This window comes from Xyrauchen texanus, chromosome 25, assembly GCF_025860055.1.
Source record: "Xyrauchen texanus isolate HMW12.3.18 chromosome 25, RBS_HiC_50CHRs, whole genome shotgun sequence".
Taxonomy (NCBI): domain Eukaryota; kingdom Metazoa; phylum Chordata; class Actinopteri; order Cypriniformes; family Catostomidae; genus Xyrauchen; species Xyrauchen texanus.
The window spans coordinates 12,154,364-12,171,673 of NC_068300.1; the positions used below are offsets into that span (position 1 = coordinate 12,154,364).

Here is a 17,310-nt window from a genome sequence, read left to right on the forward strand (position 1 = left end):
AGATAGATAGATCAAATGATAACACCTGTTATTTATAAGCAGCTTAGCTTTGAACTTAATACTCAGGGACCAAGAATACTGTCACATATTTGTACTGATTAGATATGTAAGACTTGTCTGTATTTTATTGTGAGTTTTTTTCCCCATGAGCTTTGGGCACACCCTGGAAGGGTTGGAAAAAGTTGAGAAAACTGGTTCAAAGTCTTTATCCCCTCACATTAAATTAGATGGTTAAAAGTTAAGCCGGGGACACAAAGAAGGTCATGAAAATATTTTTTTAGTAGTGCAATGCATAAAATCATGCAGATATGGTCAGGAGCTTCAGTTAATGTTCACATCAACTAACAGAATGGGGATAAATGTGATCTCAGTGATTTCGACTGTGGCATAATTGATGGTGCCAGATGGGCTGGTTTGAGTATTTCTGCGACTGCTGATCTCCTGGGATTTTCAGGCACAACAGCCTCTAGAATTTGTTCTGAATGGTGCCAAAAACAGAAAACATCCAGTGAGTGGCAGTTCTGTGGACGGAAAAAGTCTTTATCCGAAATGCCTTGTTGATGAGAGAGGTCAAAAGAGAATGGCTAGTTTGGTTTGACCTGACAGAAAGGCTACGGTAACTCAGATAACTCTGTACAAATGTAGTGAGCAGAATCACTGACGTGCGGTCTGGGTAGGCAAACTAGGCACTGCCTACCCTGCCAAAATTCAAAAATAAAATGTTTATTAAATAATAAACTTGTATTTGTATTTTGACTTTTTATTCTTGTGATTTATATATGCAATATGTGTGTTATTCCAATTGTTTAGACGTTATGATGACAAATGTAGCAGTTACGCATAATCAACTAAAAACAAATGGTAGAATAAGCAGTGCTTTTACGGTCCATTCATTACAGACGACACGCGGAAAACCCATGTTGCGCATGCGCACTTCGATCCTGTATTCTTTAACATGTACGGCAAAAAGCACAAATCTGCTGTGCCTTTTGACATAAATATGTTATGCCCGTAATCATCTCCGTTACGTATCAGACATGGACCAATTAAAATCGAGATATTCCTGGACATTTGCGTAGCTAACGTCATTACACCACAGCTAGCGTACATGCCTAATCCCGGCCAAATTCAAAATCAAAATGACAGCACCGGCCGTAATCACGGAATTAAGAATTTTTTCCGAGCTCGATTTTAATTCCAAATATGAGTTAATTGCAAGAGGGAGGTCTACGCCAGCCTTAGATTGACTAGTACAGCAAAAGGGCACAAAAATTATCCGATCATTTCAAACTGATTGGTATGTAAGAAAAGATTGGCTATGTGGCTGTTCTAACAATCAGCGGCTGTACTGCTATCCCTGCCTGTTTTTTTCAACCAGTCAGACTGTTTGGACTTCAGCGGGATATTGTGATTTGAACAACCTGCCCGCAGCTTTAACCAAGCATGAAAAGTCGTCAGCTCACATCCAGTGTCAAATTACACTGAAAACCTTTGGAAAATCTCGGATCGACCTTGCACTTGACGAGCAAAGGAAGCTGTATATAACCTACCACAATGAAAAGGTAAAGTATTGTTGTATTGTATCTTCTGTTATAAAGATGAAGATTGCACATAAAAAAATAAGCACAATGTTGTAAAAAATAAACAACTTATGTTCTGTTATATGTTCTGTGTTTTGACTACTGAATTTTGTATAATAATATCTAATGAAGATATATTAACAAAATCGTATATATTATAACACATATATAAAATACATACATTTCTTGATATGCCGCGCTTGTGCGTAACGTTCACTGTGTGTGTGTGTGTGTGTGTGTGTGTGTGTGTGTGTGTGTGTGTCTGTGATAGAGAGAGAGAGAGAGTACACGATATACATCCTGATTTTGTTTATTTTTTTTTATTGACAAATAATTCATCCTGATTTTGACATTTCTTGATATGCCGCGCTTGTGCGTAACGTTCACTGTTATTGCGTATTATTAGCTTAAACAATAAATCAGGTAATCTGGCTTTCATAACTCAGTGCCTAGCCTCTTTAAGACATCACCGCACGTCACTGAGCAGAATAGCATCTCAGAATGCACAACGCGGCAAACCTTGAGGTGGATGGGCTACAATAGATCACATCGGGCAATTTATTAGGACCATAGTGTTCCTAATAAAGTGCTCATTGAGTGTACGTGTCTTTAATTGCCAGTAGCATTTTTTCGAGCAACACCAGTAATAAGGTTAGTTTATTGTATAAAAATAGTTCTGTTAGAGTGAATTAAAACAGGTCTGACTTCATATTATTAATCACAACTCTTGAACTTTGACCTGATCAGCTGCAGTCATAGTCCAGTTGTAACCTTTTTTTTTTTTTTTTTTTTTTTTTTTGCATCTGATGAACTAATATTACAAAGCACTATGGGGAACTAAAAATGAAAACATAAAAAAATTAAAACAAAATATAAAGAATTCATCACTTTTTCAATTGACAAATACATATTTAAAATGGATTGTTTGATTTAAACTTGTAATAACATCATTTCAAAATTATTTTAATGCAAAATTTCAATTGAAGCATTTGACAATTATTTTTCATACAGCACCAGACAAGAGCTAGAGTTCCACAAGTTAGTTTACAGAAGTAACTCATTGCAATAAGTAATTTAATTGCAATAAAAGCAGTTCTAGCTGTAGCTACACTGACGACAAAAGACAAGAGTCCTGCCTCCGTGCACATGTCGACCAATCCCAGAATGTGGAGCAGGCGAGCCTTCAGTAGCTTTTCCCAAATCTACTCTTAAAGCCCACAAGACTGCTATCGTGTGACAGCAACGTAATTCTACAGAGAGCGGAGAGCATGATCTGCCATGAGAGGCTTCTTGTGTCAAGGGCAAATAGATTGCATTTAAAACTACTGAAGAATTCTTTAGACGGATCGCGTTAGAGCTTTGAAGAAGGGATAATACGAGTGATTTAGAGACGTAAGTTTGCATGTTTTGTTTTACATTTAATTTCAGCGTCGAGTAGTTCTGCTTGGCATGCGTGGAAATTTGCATGCAACAATTTGCTGCGTGGAAGCAAGCGCCAGTTATTGCAGCATAATAGGGGTTTTAATGCGTAAACATGGTTGTTATGAAAGTATACCTACAGATACTTTTATATTTTCACCTTAGCTATAATTAATTTTAAAAACATTATGCTGAAATACAATTTTAAAATGTCACTTTTTATAACACTTTAACCTACGATGTTCATGCTAGATTATAAATTATAATTATTTACAATAATAATAATAATATTAATAATGCAGCTTCACGATTTATTAAGTAGTTATTATTATTTATCATTAGCATTTTTTAATTGTAACATGAACACTAATGCAAAGTTTTGAAGTGATTCTTAAAGTGTCCAAGGGTGTTTGACACATTATCTCCTGAGTTTGCAGTGAACACATGTCGGTGTTGACACTGACTGTAGAAGTCAGGGTTATTCTCGGTCATTCCGCTGCGGACAGGGGGCGCTAGACTCACTGCCACGATCAAAGATTAAACGCCAAACAACAATTCAAATACTGATTAATAAACTACTTACTCAGACCTTAACAAACGTCCAGACAGTCTGATTAGAGCTCTAGAGCAGATTATAGACTTAGACCTTCTGTGTTGGTCTTAAAGGTGTAATTTTTAATCACGTGTGCAGATCATGTTACATATTTAAAAATATTCTCTTAAGTTTGTCACTAACGAATCTATGATCGTGTGGAAGACAAGCGAAAAATAATGGTTCGAACGTGTCCAGTGACATATTTACTCTTATTCTAATAAATCCTTCAAAATGGCCTAAAATTGTTCATAAAAAACATAAAATAATTCAAATACTATTTCTAAATCTAACATGTGACCATTTTTACCCAGAAGGTATGTCAATAGCTACTATGAGTAAGAAACGTGTCGTCTATATTCAGTTTAATATTTCTCACAATGACCACGTTTAACTTTTCCATGAGCTGCTGATTGTTCATTCTGAACTATAAAATATATGGTGGACCTTTGACCATATTTAATTCTAAGAGACAGTTTTACATATATATTGACACATACATATTATTACCTTTATTGTATGACTATGGACATATGTGTAATAGCTCTGTTGGATTGGTTATTTGAGAGCTGTAGCTTGTTCCTTTTTTGTGCATGGCCCATGGAATTCTATAATGAAATTACTAGCTTCACTGTTGTAATTAGGCTTTGGTTGTAGAATTTACCAGAAATGAACAATGCAGCCTTCATGGATGTCTACATATATTAGATATGCTGCTAGCACTACAGTTGGGCTTTCATACAAAAAAGATCGGCCTATATATTTATTTAACAATTATAACCCAGACCAAAAATGACTACATTAGAAAACACTAATTTATTGATCATAGTTGATTAATTAAATTGTGAGTTGTCTCATAAACAACAGCATCATTTTATGACTGTTTTGGCAGTAGTTTTGGTTTCCAATTATCATCTGTTTCCAATCATTCACAGTATTCCAAGATTCTTTGTTTGCTATTGCTATTAGCTGCTTTCTAAACTGTTAGAATTTAGCACCAAACTTGCGATAAGTGGAAGATAGCCCGGAACTGGAGATTTACAGTTGCAATTTTGTGATTTCACCATTGTGAAATTGAGAAAAAAGATTATTTCTCATAGATTATTCTGTATATAAAGCATCTGTGAAATTTCAAAATTGTTGCTTATCTCAGTTTGTTTTTATGCTTTTTACAAAGACAGAGAAAGACCTGAATCATTCATAGCAGGAAACTGCACGAGTTACCGCCACACTTTGGACAGGCAGTCACCAGGAATGGTGGATCACTTGCTGCTTGATGAAGAGACTTTTTTTCCTTACACTTGTTTGCTGCCAGCCCACAACCCATTGGATATGGTGACAGACGAGGGGGTGTACCATATGCTTCCATCTCCATTCTCAGAGGATAACCTGAGTGACTCATCTAGCCCTCGTTCCTGTTCCAGCCCTGAGTCTCAGGGGCTTGGCTCCAGTTGTGGGAGCAACTCGAGTGGAGAAAGCCAAGATGGCCTGCTTGACTTCCTCCACTCTCAGTCCATGTTGAGCCAAAACTCCCCCTTCTCCACCACAGTGTCTCCCATGGTCCCTCCAGTCCTTCCCATGGGTCTCGCTTGGGAGTCACGACGGGACCGGGCCACCAAAGAGGAGTGCTTTGAGTTTCCGGTTTTCCCTGGAGATTTGGAGGACCATGCAGGGCTACTGTTTCAGCCCACCCTGGAGGAGATTGAGGAGTTCCTAGAGGAGAATATGGAAGTGGTGGCCTTGAAGGAGGAAGCCGAAGTAGGTCTATTTACCAGTGCAAACAGCCTGGGAGCAACATCAGAACCTTGGTCTCAAAGCTTAGACCAAACAGTACCTGTCTCCAGTGACATTGTCGTAGACAACGAGCCCCAAAATGCACAATTCACAGTAGGGCCCTCTTCAAATCATCAAAGTGCACTGGAAAAGGAAGACTCATCTAGGAAGGTTGTGGTGGTGGACAGTCCTGGCATGCCCGTAATTCTACAGCTCCAACCCATACAGGTAAAACAGGAGTTGAGCCCGAAAGCAGCCCCCTCACCACCAACACCACAACCTGCCTCAGACATTAAAATAACCCAGCTCCTCGTTAACATCCAGGGTCAAACCTTCGCCTTGGTTCCTCAAGTGGTCCCACCAGCCAGTCTTAGCAGCTCATCCTCAAAGTTTGTCCGTATTGCCCCGGTTCCTATTGCAGCCAAGCCTGTGGGTCTAGGGGAGAATGGAACAAGCGATGCCCAAGGGCTTGTAGTTGGTGGTCACAAATTCCAGAAAAGCTCGGTAGCTGATCTTATTAAAATGCACAAGTGCAATTTCCCTGGCTGTGCCAAGATGTACACCAAGAGCAGCCACCTAAAGGCCCACTTGAGGAGACACACAGGGGAGAAACCATTTGCCTGCACTTGGCCAGGTTGTGGCTGGAGGTGAGTGTTTAGGGAAGGGTAGCACATGTTAGGATCAATAACTAATGCAATCAATTCAAGAATATGAATATAATTACTAATACGTCTGTGTTACACATGTTTCTTTCCACTCAAACACTAAGGTTAGCTGTCAAGGTCTGAAGGGCTTTCACTCCAAGTTGTAGTGGTTACAAAAGCAGTGAGTCACATCACTATCTCTGTTGACCATCCATGAATGAATTTCAAACAGGGGCCATGAAGGGCTCTAAATTGGTATTAGACAAGTTCATTAAAATATTCTTGTTACTCATATTCCTGGCTTTATAGGTATTGAGTAGAATTGAGATGTGCATATTATTGCCTTAAGTGTGGTTTGTTAGCACTAAGGTGATGCTAGATAAAGACTTTGTAGTGGATGTTGTTTCATTCACATTTTGCCCTTAGATTCTGGATCTTGTTTTGTGTTCTCTCGGCTGTTTGGAGATTAGATAAAGTCTTTGAAGAGGCAGACTTTGCCCTATTCACTGGCTCATTTGTTTACTCTTAGTCTATGTCCAGCTACAGTCTTTCCGAGCAGGGCCTGGATAGTGTAAAGTGCACCAGTGCTTGTGGTGAGGTCAGGATTGACAAGATAGATAGATTTTGGTGGCTGTCAATTGGAAATAAATCTTAAATGACTATTTATTTTAAGAAAGTTGACAGAGAACGGTTTTAAAACAGTTTGGGCTGTTGGTTGTCTACCAAGAGTTAAGCAAAAGGAGTAAAATTGAGGGTATGTTTGATGTTATTAATCCTGTATTTTGATCCAGGGTCCAAAATGGTTCATATTCCAAACAAAAGTTTAATCTTGAATTGAGTGCAATAGCTGTTGATCTTACGTGCTTTGGCTTAGTAAGACATTGTCCCAGATTTAGCTATTCCAGGGTTACAAGTCCTTCTTTCAGATGACAGCTCCTGAATGATCCACTGGTCTATCTAGTTTCATGTTCAACCCTACAATTGCAAAGATTACCACATTTTTGTAAACAAAAACAAAAAACAAAAAAAGAATTGCAGGTCAGTGCTGTCAAAAGAGAAGAGAGAGGGCCTCTAGTAAAGTATGATAAGACTTGAACTCTCGATAGGTCTGTTTTTATCTGTGACCTTGGCTATCCTTGCTTCTGGATAGCAGGTGTGTCCTCTGGCAGTGAGTAGCCTTCAGCAGTCTGTTAGTCTGATCGAGGTCTCCTGGAAGTTTAGGAAATGGATGTAGGGAAGAAAGCAACAGAAAGAATGCTCCACTGGCTGACTCAAGCCGGGCTGCGGCAACGCTTTGCCAGCATTTTTAGCATTCCTTTGGTGTTCCGCAAATAAAAGGGTCTAAGTGACACATAATACACACTTTTAGATTGGAAATTTCTCCAACGAAAAAGAACACTGGACTGAAAAACACAGCAAAAGACTAAGCGTCAAGATGCTTGGTAAACATTACAATATCTTTACATTCACATTCTTTGTTTTGCTGTCCATTACCCTGATGAAAAACAGCTTAATCCAGTCTAAGTTGGTCTCCTAGCCTGGCCAAGCTGGTGCTCAGTTAGTTTAGCTAGTCAAACTGATATGTGCCCAAATCCCATCTAAAACCAGAAAACAGACCAGCTTGACCATACTGGGAGACCATTTAAGACTAGCAAACCATCTAATGCCGGTTTAAGCTGTTTTTTCAGTAGGGAAACACTAATATTCAGAAGACGCATACAAATGGAAAAAGACTTGGATATGCATACTGTGTTTAAGCAACCTGCACACCAAAGGTTAATGGAGGGCAAACCACACGTGACATACTGTATTTTAAGAGATACCGTTTACAGTAACAACATGTGCATGTAACAGAGTGTAGCTCTCCAAGAGACTCTCCTGTAACTCATCTTGTTGTGTTTTCTATTGGGTTTCGGAAATGAAAACACAGAGTTAGTTAACTGATGTATACTCTGTCCATGAACTTTTTTATAACGGGAAAGTTTACCCAAAAATGACAATTCTGTCATCATTAAGTTAACTGGCTTTCTTTCTTCCATGGAACACTAAAGGATATGTAAGGCACAATTTTAGCCTAAGTTACCATTTACTTTTATTGCAACGAAAGAGACTAACAGTCTGCATAACATCTTCGTGTTCCATGGAAGTGTAGTTAATGATACATTTTTTCATATTTGAGAGAACTATCCACTTAAATAATAATAATAATAAGTTGTACATCAAGATTTCAGGTTAAAATGTATATGAATGTGTCAGGGAAAGTGTTTATCTTTGGTCCTGTAACTGGTCAACATTTTTTTTTAAGTTTTTCACTATCTTTAATAAATGTTTTACCTTCACTAGTTCATTTTAAATGGTCCTGTGGAACATGTACATTTTCCAAAAGTATTTCATATCAGCATTCACAAAGTGGAAATTCATTGGAATAATGTACTCTATGTGTTTGTGAGCATGTATGTGTATTTTTAGATAGAAGTTCATAGCATGTGCTACAGAATGTGCTGGAACAACTCAAGCTTTAGCTTAAGCTCTAACGTCCAACTAGGAGGGGCACCTCATTCCACCCCACAGGGCAACAATTAGTCCACCACCATCATATCCAAACATACTTCAAAACCAGCCTCCCTCGCATACCAAAACCATTATGCATGGGGTATTTAAGAATGTCAAGATCTTCATCAATCAAAAAACAAAAAAACATCGATTTACTTATCATTAGACTCATGTTGTTCCAATATCATATGACTTAATTTTCACTTTTCACAAACTATCCCTTAAACCCATGCTTGTGGCACTAAGGTTGATTCCTATGATGTCATCTCTTTTGACTTTGAAATGAGAAACTTCTTGTTAATTTTGTCAGCCATGTTGTTGCTCAGGGGGCTTTTATTTTTGGATGTTAGCATAGCAGACACTTGTACTTTTCCTGTCTTAGCTTGTTGGAAAAACTGCAAGAAAAGCCTAGTGGGAGAAAGACTGGTTTTTATAGCTTTGCAAATGCTCTACACATGTTCCTGGTGCATTAAAAACAGATACTACCTTGCCTATGGCTGCATATACTGCACACCCGTGCCTTGGAATTGAGCAAGAGTTGATCTCCTGGTTTTCTCATTTCAAATAGAAGTGCACACTTGTTTCAGATGCTTATTATCGCATAACGTGTCTATTGGTAGAATAAAGGCAGTGTAAAGTTGACTGTTATTTGTACACCAGAGACGTAATGCAGTTCATTTCCCATGAGTCTCAAATACTTGTGCGGGGTATATGGCATAACTTAACTCAGAGGAACTTGTTAAGAAAATGCTTTCCATATTTTCCTTAAAAAAGAGATCTGTGCATATTTCCCTTCTCTGGTCTTTGGTTTATAGACACATAGTTGCCTTCAGAAAACATTAACAATTGTGAATATTTTGTAAAGCTTCTTTTCAGAACTCGAGCACTGGGTTAAGCCCTAAGTTAAATATAGTTGCTCATTAGATCTGCCCAAGTGCAAACCATTTGGTACTTGGTAGTGAAGACACTGAGCAATTGTTTGACAGATATAATTGACATTGCATGCACTCTGTGTCAGCCTATTCAACTCAAAGGCCATGAAAGAGATTTAATTCTGTGGCAGATGTAAGCTGTCATGATTTTCACTGTGTTACTCAGTAACTATAGTACATTTTTCACCTCTCATCAGATTTCACATTTACAATGATGGCCCTTTCAATATCACAAATATCAGAAGACAGTTGGGCAAAGGTGTGCAATAGGGCTTTTAAAAATTACTTTTCTTGTCCAAATAGCTTTTTAATTATCATCTGTGTTGCTCATTTTCAAGCTATTAAACCAAGCTATGGCACTGCATTCCTTTAAAAAATCAAGACTTCATGCCAAATGTTCTGCAAACTTGCCACAAATTCACCACTGATTTTTTTTTTTTACATGCAAATGAGCTTTGTCTGCAAACTTGCGGCAAATTGTCCATTGTTGCCAAAAGTTTTCTGCATGTTCACCACTACCAGCAAAGAGCTGCAAACTTCTGGTAAACATTTGCAGCGAATTACAAGCTCATTTACATGGGAAAATAATGAGTGGCAAATTAGTGGCAACTTTCCAGCTAGTTTGCCAGAACTGTAGTTTGTTTTTCCAAGGTTGCCTTAAAGTCAGTTCAACCCATTTTGCTTCCATAATCTGACATACTTCAGAGTTAAACAGGATACCTAATGAGAAAAAAAAATTAAGGAGAGACTTGATTTTATCCATCAGGAAATTATTGGATTATGAAAAGTGAGAATTTGGTTGGAAGCCAGGTGGTTGAAGGGGAGGAGTTGAAAAGTAAGTGGGATTTGTGATGTCATTCTAAAAGGAAAGTCATTTCAGAGGTGGAGCAAGTAATTAAATTTCGATAAAAGATTACAAAGAACTACATTTATATAACCAGATTGATCACACTGTGAATTCGGCAACTTTAGGTCGAAAGATCTGCTACTGAAACAGGTCTGTGCTTACCGTTATTCGAACCACTGTCCCGCAGTGGCCAAAGCTGAAAGTGTTGGTGAATGTGATGCCAAAAGCAAGATGTATGTTTAGTTGAAAAGCAATGTAATACAGTCAACAGGAATGCATATATTATTAACTCTAAACCCTAAGCCAAACCCCAACCCTAAACCTAACAATCAGTGGAGAAAAAAATGCCACTTGTTAGTAACATGACAGTATGTAAGCAACATGTTGATTTGTGATCATGTTGTTTTAACCTGTTATAATGTCTACTAATGACTAGTTTAGAATAAGACCAGGAATTTATATTAAATACATAGTGTCAATTCTGATTGCATGTTGACTTTAAGACAAGTGCATTATAGAAGTTTGGCCAAATGATTTTGTTTTACACATTAATAATAAATCTTTAACAAAAAAGAAAAAAGGCATACATTTATTGGATCAGTGCACCACCATTGATATTTGGCTTTGTCTCTGGATTCTTCTTGCAGATTCTCCCGGTCAGACGAGCTGTCACGACACCGTCGGTCTCACTCTGGAGTTAAGCCCTACCAGTGCCCCGTCTGTGAGAAGAAATTTGCCCGCAGCGATCACCTGTCCAAACACATCAAAGTCCATCGTTTTCCACGAAGCAGCAGGACAGCGCGCACTGCACACTGACCCCACACAACCCCCCACCAGAGGAGAGAAAGAGATAGAGAGAGTTAGAGAGAGACAGATTTACTTGTGGTACTGTGATAATTTATTACATTATGTTCCGATGAACTTAAGAAGAATTTGGAACTGTTACTTGACTCGTCGGCCTTGCAGATGTTCTAAGCTTCGTAGATTGTATTTTTGTAGCATTCATGATTGTTTTCTATGTCTCGAGAACAAATTTTGCAACATTCAAAGTATTTTTTTGTACTTTGAGGTATGAATTGTTGATGTATCTGCCAATAACTAGCACATCAACATTCCTTGTTCATTATCATAAGGTCGCTTATCTTTGCCAACGTAAAGTGTTTAGATCCTCTAAACCAAAAATCTCGGGTTCATTTGAACTACTGATCATTGGTAGGACTGTGCCATATAAGCTATTGGCAAACTATGAGGTCTTCCCACTTGACTTTCTGTTGTATGCTAGTAACGAGCAGGATCTCATGAAAAACCAAACATGACTGTAGCAAAATTTGTACAAAATGATATTAAATGTATCGCGGCAGTTCCAAGGTGAAATGTCCACTGAGTGGCACCAAAAGTGAGTTACATTTTAAGGTTAATGATCTAATGAGTTTTAAATCAACAAAGCCTACCTCTCTACCCTAAACCTTAAACCTAAACCTAAATGATAGTATCAGAAAAAGCAAATGCGAGATGAAATACGTTATTGCTGAATCAAAAGCGTCATTTTGTGGATCTTTTATAAAACTTTTGGCTCATGTGTCTACTCTCAAAGTCTTCAGTACCTCCGTCCTTTTCATCACAAGTGCAACGCTCTATCTGTTAAGCTACTGCACAATTTGATTGCACTTAAAAAAGCTTATAAATGTAGTTGGTTATGTAATGCAAACATTAAAATGACTGCGTTTACATGGACACCAGAAAGCAGCTTATTACGAGAAAGACGCGTTTCCATGCACTGTATAAGCGGCGTACTCTACTCCCATATACATACGGCTCGGTCAGAAAGCAGCTTTCTCCACAGCAACGTAATTTCCCCGCAACACTTGTGCAAATAACAGACATGGCATCTGAGGAAGATTTAGTTATTTAATTTTCTGTTGCTTCGCTTTATTTCCAGATATTCTAGAAATGTTGCTGTGTTTCTTTCCTAAACTTTCTATCGCAACCTGCAACAGAATTGCGCTTGCAATAGTGGGGATTCCCTCTTACGTAAAACTCTGGGATACCTACAATGTACAATCAAATATCCGCGAATGTGAAGGACAGTCAATATTTTACATTGGCGTGTATAAATGGGTATAGTTTACAGTGTATGTGCTTTTCACACTGTACTCCCAGAAATGTTTAATTCTTTCTGCTGTGTTGACTTGTTGTTGGACTCCATCCTATGGCTTTTGTTATCCGGTCTGTTCAAGCAGGTGCACACTTTTCAAAAAACCTGTAAGAAGTCGCTTATGCGTTTATATGGCCACATAAGCCGCATTTTCTGGGAGAAACCCAGGTGTGTTAAACCGCTTTCTGTTAATCCCCTAAATGGTGTAAGGAAATCGTTCTCATTTACATGACGTTTCAGAATGCTACTTCCTGCAAAAACCTTGGAGTAAACTGTTTTCTTAAGTGCATGTAAATGTGTTCAATGAATCCCCTAAACAGTCATGCACTTTAGTAAAAGTGTTTAGATGTCATAAGATCGCACTGTTTGAGGAACAGGGCGAAAAGTGAGTGTTTATGAACAGATAATCTGCTATTTTACTTGTGATTTGTGTGAAAGTATTTGTTTTAGTGCCTGCAAGGGTTAATTTCACCTGGAAACTGCCGTGATACATACAGCAAGCCACCAAAAAAATCATTTTGTAAAAGTGTAGCTAAAATAACATGATTCTATGAGACCTGGTAGTAGTAAACTGTGAAACGCCTCTCGGTCAGACCATATAGAGTGAAACAACGAAAGTCAAAACACGCACATTTGTCGTATGTGAACTGGCCTTATGATCAGCATTGAAATTTTGTCCTATTTCAAACTTTTTGAGTTTATGCGAAACCTATTTTCATTTTTTTTATTTTTTTTATTTAATTTGTTGCTTTCATCAAAGACTTGTCTAAGAACAAGATACCATCTGGGCCTTCATGTAATCTTAATGTTTGCAGTTAGGTCCAAGGCATTTGTTGTTAGGTTCTTGTGGTTAGAGGATATTTTCTACAGCAATGCAACATGCTTCATATTTGGCCAAAACCTAAATTAGATGATACAAGTCAGTCACTGTTAAAATGTAAGCCAAGTCAGTACTTAATGTCATAACAGTTTTGCAGAACCCTGCTTTCCCTGCTGAAAAGTCCAGCCTATACCAGCATGATTTTCAATTACAAGGTGATTTATGCTGGTTAGTGATGGATTGGTGCTGGTCTAGCTGGTTTGACCAGCATACCCATTCTGGTGACCAGCAATACTGGTCTTTTCAACAGATTTGCCCTTTGAAATGGCGCTTTCCAACCAATATAAGACTGAATAACTCTTTATTTTCTCCCACCTACCTGCCTCAACAAATCTGAATGCTCTACTGGAATACTGACCCATTTTTTTTTTTTTTATTGTAATTATTATTTACCTGGGACTAATTCATCTGCCAAAATATCTTGATGAGACAATTTGAATGACACAAACTGGAATTGCAAAGCGCGAATCAGCCTTGAACACAAGCTTCTTCACAGGGGTACACAAGCAGGCCAAATCGTGCTTGGGAAATGTAGTCTGGGATGCATCTGGAGTTCAGAGAGGGCATTCTTCATGGGAACTGTAGTCATGGACACAGCTTGACTACTGATAGGGCACGTTGGCCATATATTCGCTAAAGGAATGTGCATAAAATCCAGTGGGGTGCTGATAACTAGCACTAAGTTTTAACAAAATGATATGTCTTCTCTGATTAGGGTCTGTTTAAGAATGTGCAATTGGATTTTAAGGGGTTGTTATGTGGAAGGCTAAGCAACAACCTTGAAAATACAATCTCTTCTATGCAGTCTGTTTTTGCCAAAACAATAGCTCAAATGAAAACAGCTACAAAGTTAACCAGTGCCTTATGTGTTAAATCAACTCACTGTTGCACTTTGTACTGAGCACAAATGTACAATATACAACCAACAGGCACAACAGGCAGCTATAGATGCATCCACGATATACACATACAGTATATATGATATTATATCACAGGGACTCTGACATTCAGAGAAGCAATCAGGACTGACCTGGCTCTTCTAGTTCTCTACTCACCCAGAAGAACATTTTATTGCTCAGAGGTTGCACTATTGCTCAGGACATTTAAAGGAATATTCCAGGTTCTATATAAGTAAAGCTCAATCGACAGCATTTGTAGCATAATGTTGATTACTCATTCCTCGTTTATTTAATGAAAAGCAAAAACTGTGGTTACAGTTAGGCACTTACAATGGAAGTGAATGGGGTCAGTCTATAAACATTAAAATACATATTGTTTAAAAAGTATAGCCAAAAGAAGTGGACATTTTGTGTGTTAACACATCTTGTGGCTATACTTATAGTGTGATGTGTGTGTTGCCATGATGACACAACACCAGTACACGCTGTAAGCAATTCACACTAACAGCTCAATTCAAGTGAGCCTTACTTGTATTGACACGGAATATTCCTTTGATGGAGTTTTCATTTATTGTACATTGTTTGTCATTTAAATATCAAATGTGACTAAGACGATCCTCTCAAAATTCAAATAAATACAGATAGGAACAAATAAGACAATTGTTGACATGCAGTAAGATTATAGAGATATCAAATGAATGTGGAAAACATTGCTCAGAAAATGTAGTCTTGGGAGAATTTAATGAGAAACGTTTGAGATCATATTGAAATCTCTGATTGCAGCAAATTCAGCAGAAAATAGAAAAAGAAAATTTGTAAAGCAGGACAACAAAATGTCTCAGTTTAACCTTAATTTGCTCTAATTGCTTCCATGAGATCTCATTCATGATCTTTCCTATGGGCAACCATGCATTATAGGGCATAACATCGGGAAACAGTATGCATTCTGCGGCTTAGAGGAACATTCAGAAATTATTATGGTATTGTTTTTCTGCACAGCTCATAATATTTAGCAATTGTTGTGGTCAGGAAATCTGATCTCGATCAGATTCAACAGAGCAGGAAGAAACTAGAACCACTCAGGCCTCTCACAAAGAAAACCAGGACCTGGAGAAGTTTCAGTAAATCCCTTTAAATGAAGGAAATTTTAAATGTATGCCAATGTACAGTATATGGTGCATTAATTGATGTTTTGCTACTGTTTGTGCCTGTTTAAAGGGACCGGATTTTCTCTTTAAAATTTCTTTTTAATCCCTTTAACCAGTGCCAATGAGTCTTATTCATTCAGAATAGCATAAATAAATGCATACATAAAATGAGAGCATTTCTGAAATGCAATGTCACCCACAATTACTATCATATTGTTTTGTTTTATTTGTTGTTCTCTGTATTGTCATCCCTCTTGCATAAGAGTCATAACCATGCAGTCTATTTTTCTTAGAAAACAAATCATTGGTTGCATCACTTATAGCCTCACCCATTTAAAAACACAGTAAGAATACGCTCGATTGACGCTTATTGTTTATTATGCTAATTGCCTATGCGCTTGATGCTCCCTGTTCAAGTTCATGACCACCGTTCACATACAAAGTAACAGACAGACACACAGGCGGAGGAGACTGCGTACTGTTAGTGATGCATTCCTTGCCGTCTACATGAATTTCTCTGTGAAAAAGGTGCTTATGGCCACCATTGAATGTATGTGTACTGTATGTACAGACTTTGTACAAAATGTAGTTGGATCAGATACCGGATATTCTTCTACAGACGTATCTCACGTCTTTGATTGTATAAATGTCCCCTGTAAAATTTAAGCCAATGTACATAATAACAATTATATATATATATATATATATATATATATATATATATATATATATATATATATATATAAAATATTTTTCTTGATATACATAAGATGCATTTACAAATAAAGTGAAAATAAGACCTATGATTTCTGAGAAGCTGTCTTTGTTTGTTTTTTCAACATTTATTCATTTTGGACAAATCCTATATTGTTCTATACAATGTCCGAGGCCTTAAAGGAATGTTCTAGGTTAGATACAAGGTAAGCTCAATCCAAACTATAAAGTGGCATGTGTGGCAAAATGTTGATTACCACGAAAAATAATAAAGCTAAAATCACAGTCGGGCATTTACAATGAAAGTGAATGGGCCAGTCCATAAATGTTAAAATACACACTATTTCAGAAGTATAGCCACAAGATGTAAACATTATACAGGTATGTGTTTACATGATTTTAGTGTGATAAAATTGCATGCAGTCTTATCTGTTTAAAGTTAGATCTAATATTACAACTTTGTTTTTATGACGACATAACGCGGTAAACCCTTTCATAATGGAGATAAATTCCTGATTTTATCACACTTAAATCATGTTAACATTTATAATGGTTATATCTTGTTTCTATACTTTTGAAATCGAGTGTATTTTAATATTTATGGACTGGCCCCATTTACTTCCATTGTAAGTGCCTTACTGTAATTTTAGCATTTCTTTTAAATAAACAATGGTCAAGTCAAACAATTTTTTTTGTGGTTATCAACAATATGCCAAAAATGCTGTCAATTGAGCTTTACTTATATTAAACCTGGAACATTCTTATAGACATTCTCTACACTAGAATATGAGCAAGTTGGACAAGCATATGTGTTTGCATACTTGTTTAGAGTATGTTTGTGGCTGAATATCTGATATAAAGACACTTTTGAATGGTCTATGGCCTTATACCAATGATGTATAGTTATAGCTTTTGTAAAAAAAAAAAGAACACCAGGATGTCCTTCTTTCTTCTCGTAACTTAAGGGGTGTGGTCTTTAAAGGGTTTAATGGCTTGTTTTGTATTTTAATTGAATTCCCACAATAACTGGTCAGATTTGGAGTTATAAGCAGTCCAGTACACACATAGTTGTGGCAGCTGTGGGCAGGAAAAGTGCAGCTGTTGTGTACATTGGTTCACAAAAACAAAACAAAACAAAAACTGATTTCCTATTTTAATCGACACCATTGTGGTT

The 17,310-nt window shown here is 37.4% G+C and overlaps 1 protein-coding gene across 2 annotated transcripts; it reads left to right on the forward strand.

Annotated features, from left to right (window-relative positions):
* The first annotated feature begins 2,809 nt into the window (after positions 1-2,809).
* Positions 2,810-16,103, forward strand: LOC127618488 (Krueppel-like factor 15). Of its 2 annotated transcripts, none has more exons than XM_052090964.1 (3): positions 2,810-2,972; positions 4,769-6,011; positions 10,988-16,103. In XM_052090964.1, exons 2-3 carry the CDS (start codon positions 4,846-4,848, stop codon positions 11,154-11,156), a joined length of 1,335 nt encoding a protein of 444 aa, XP_051946924.1. In that variant the 5' UTR covers positions 2,810-2,972; positions 4,769-4,845; the 3' UTR covers positions 11,157-16,103. The 2 variants fall into 2 exon arrangements, with proteins under 2 accessions (XP_051946924.1, XP_051946925.1); XM_052090965.1 differs by having other exon boundaries at positions 4,773-6,011.
* The last annotated feature ends 1,207 nt before the right edge of the window (positions 16,104-17,310 follow it).

Excerpts from the sequence above, each read along its gene's own strand:
- LOC127618488 (XM_052090964.1), top strand. The coding sequence starts at position 4,846 with ATGGTGGATCACTTGCTGCTTGATGAAGAGACTTTTTTTCCTTACACT. Across the intron at positions 6,012-10,987 it reads TGGCCAGGTTGTGGCTGGAG|ATTCTCCCGGTCAGACGAGC; the intron begins GTGAGTGTTTAG and ends TTCTTCTTGCAG.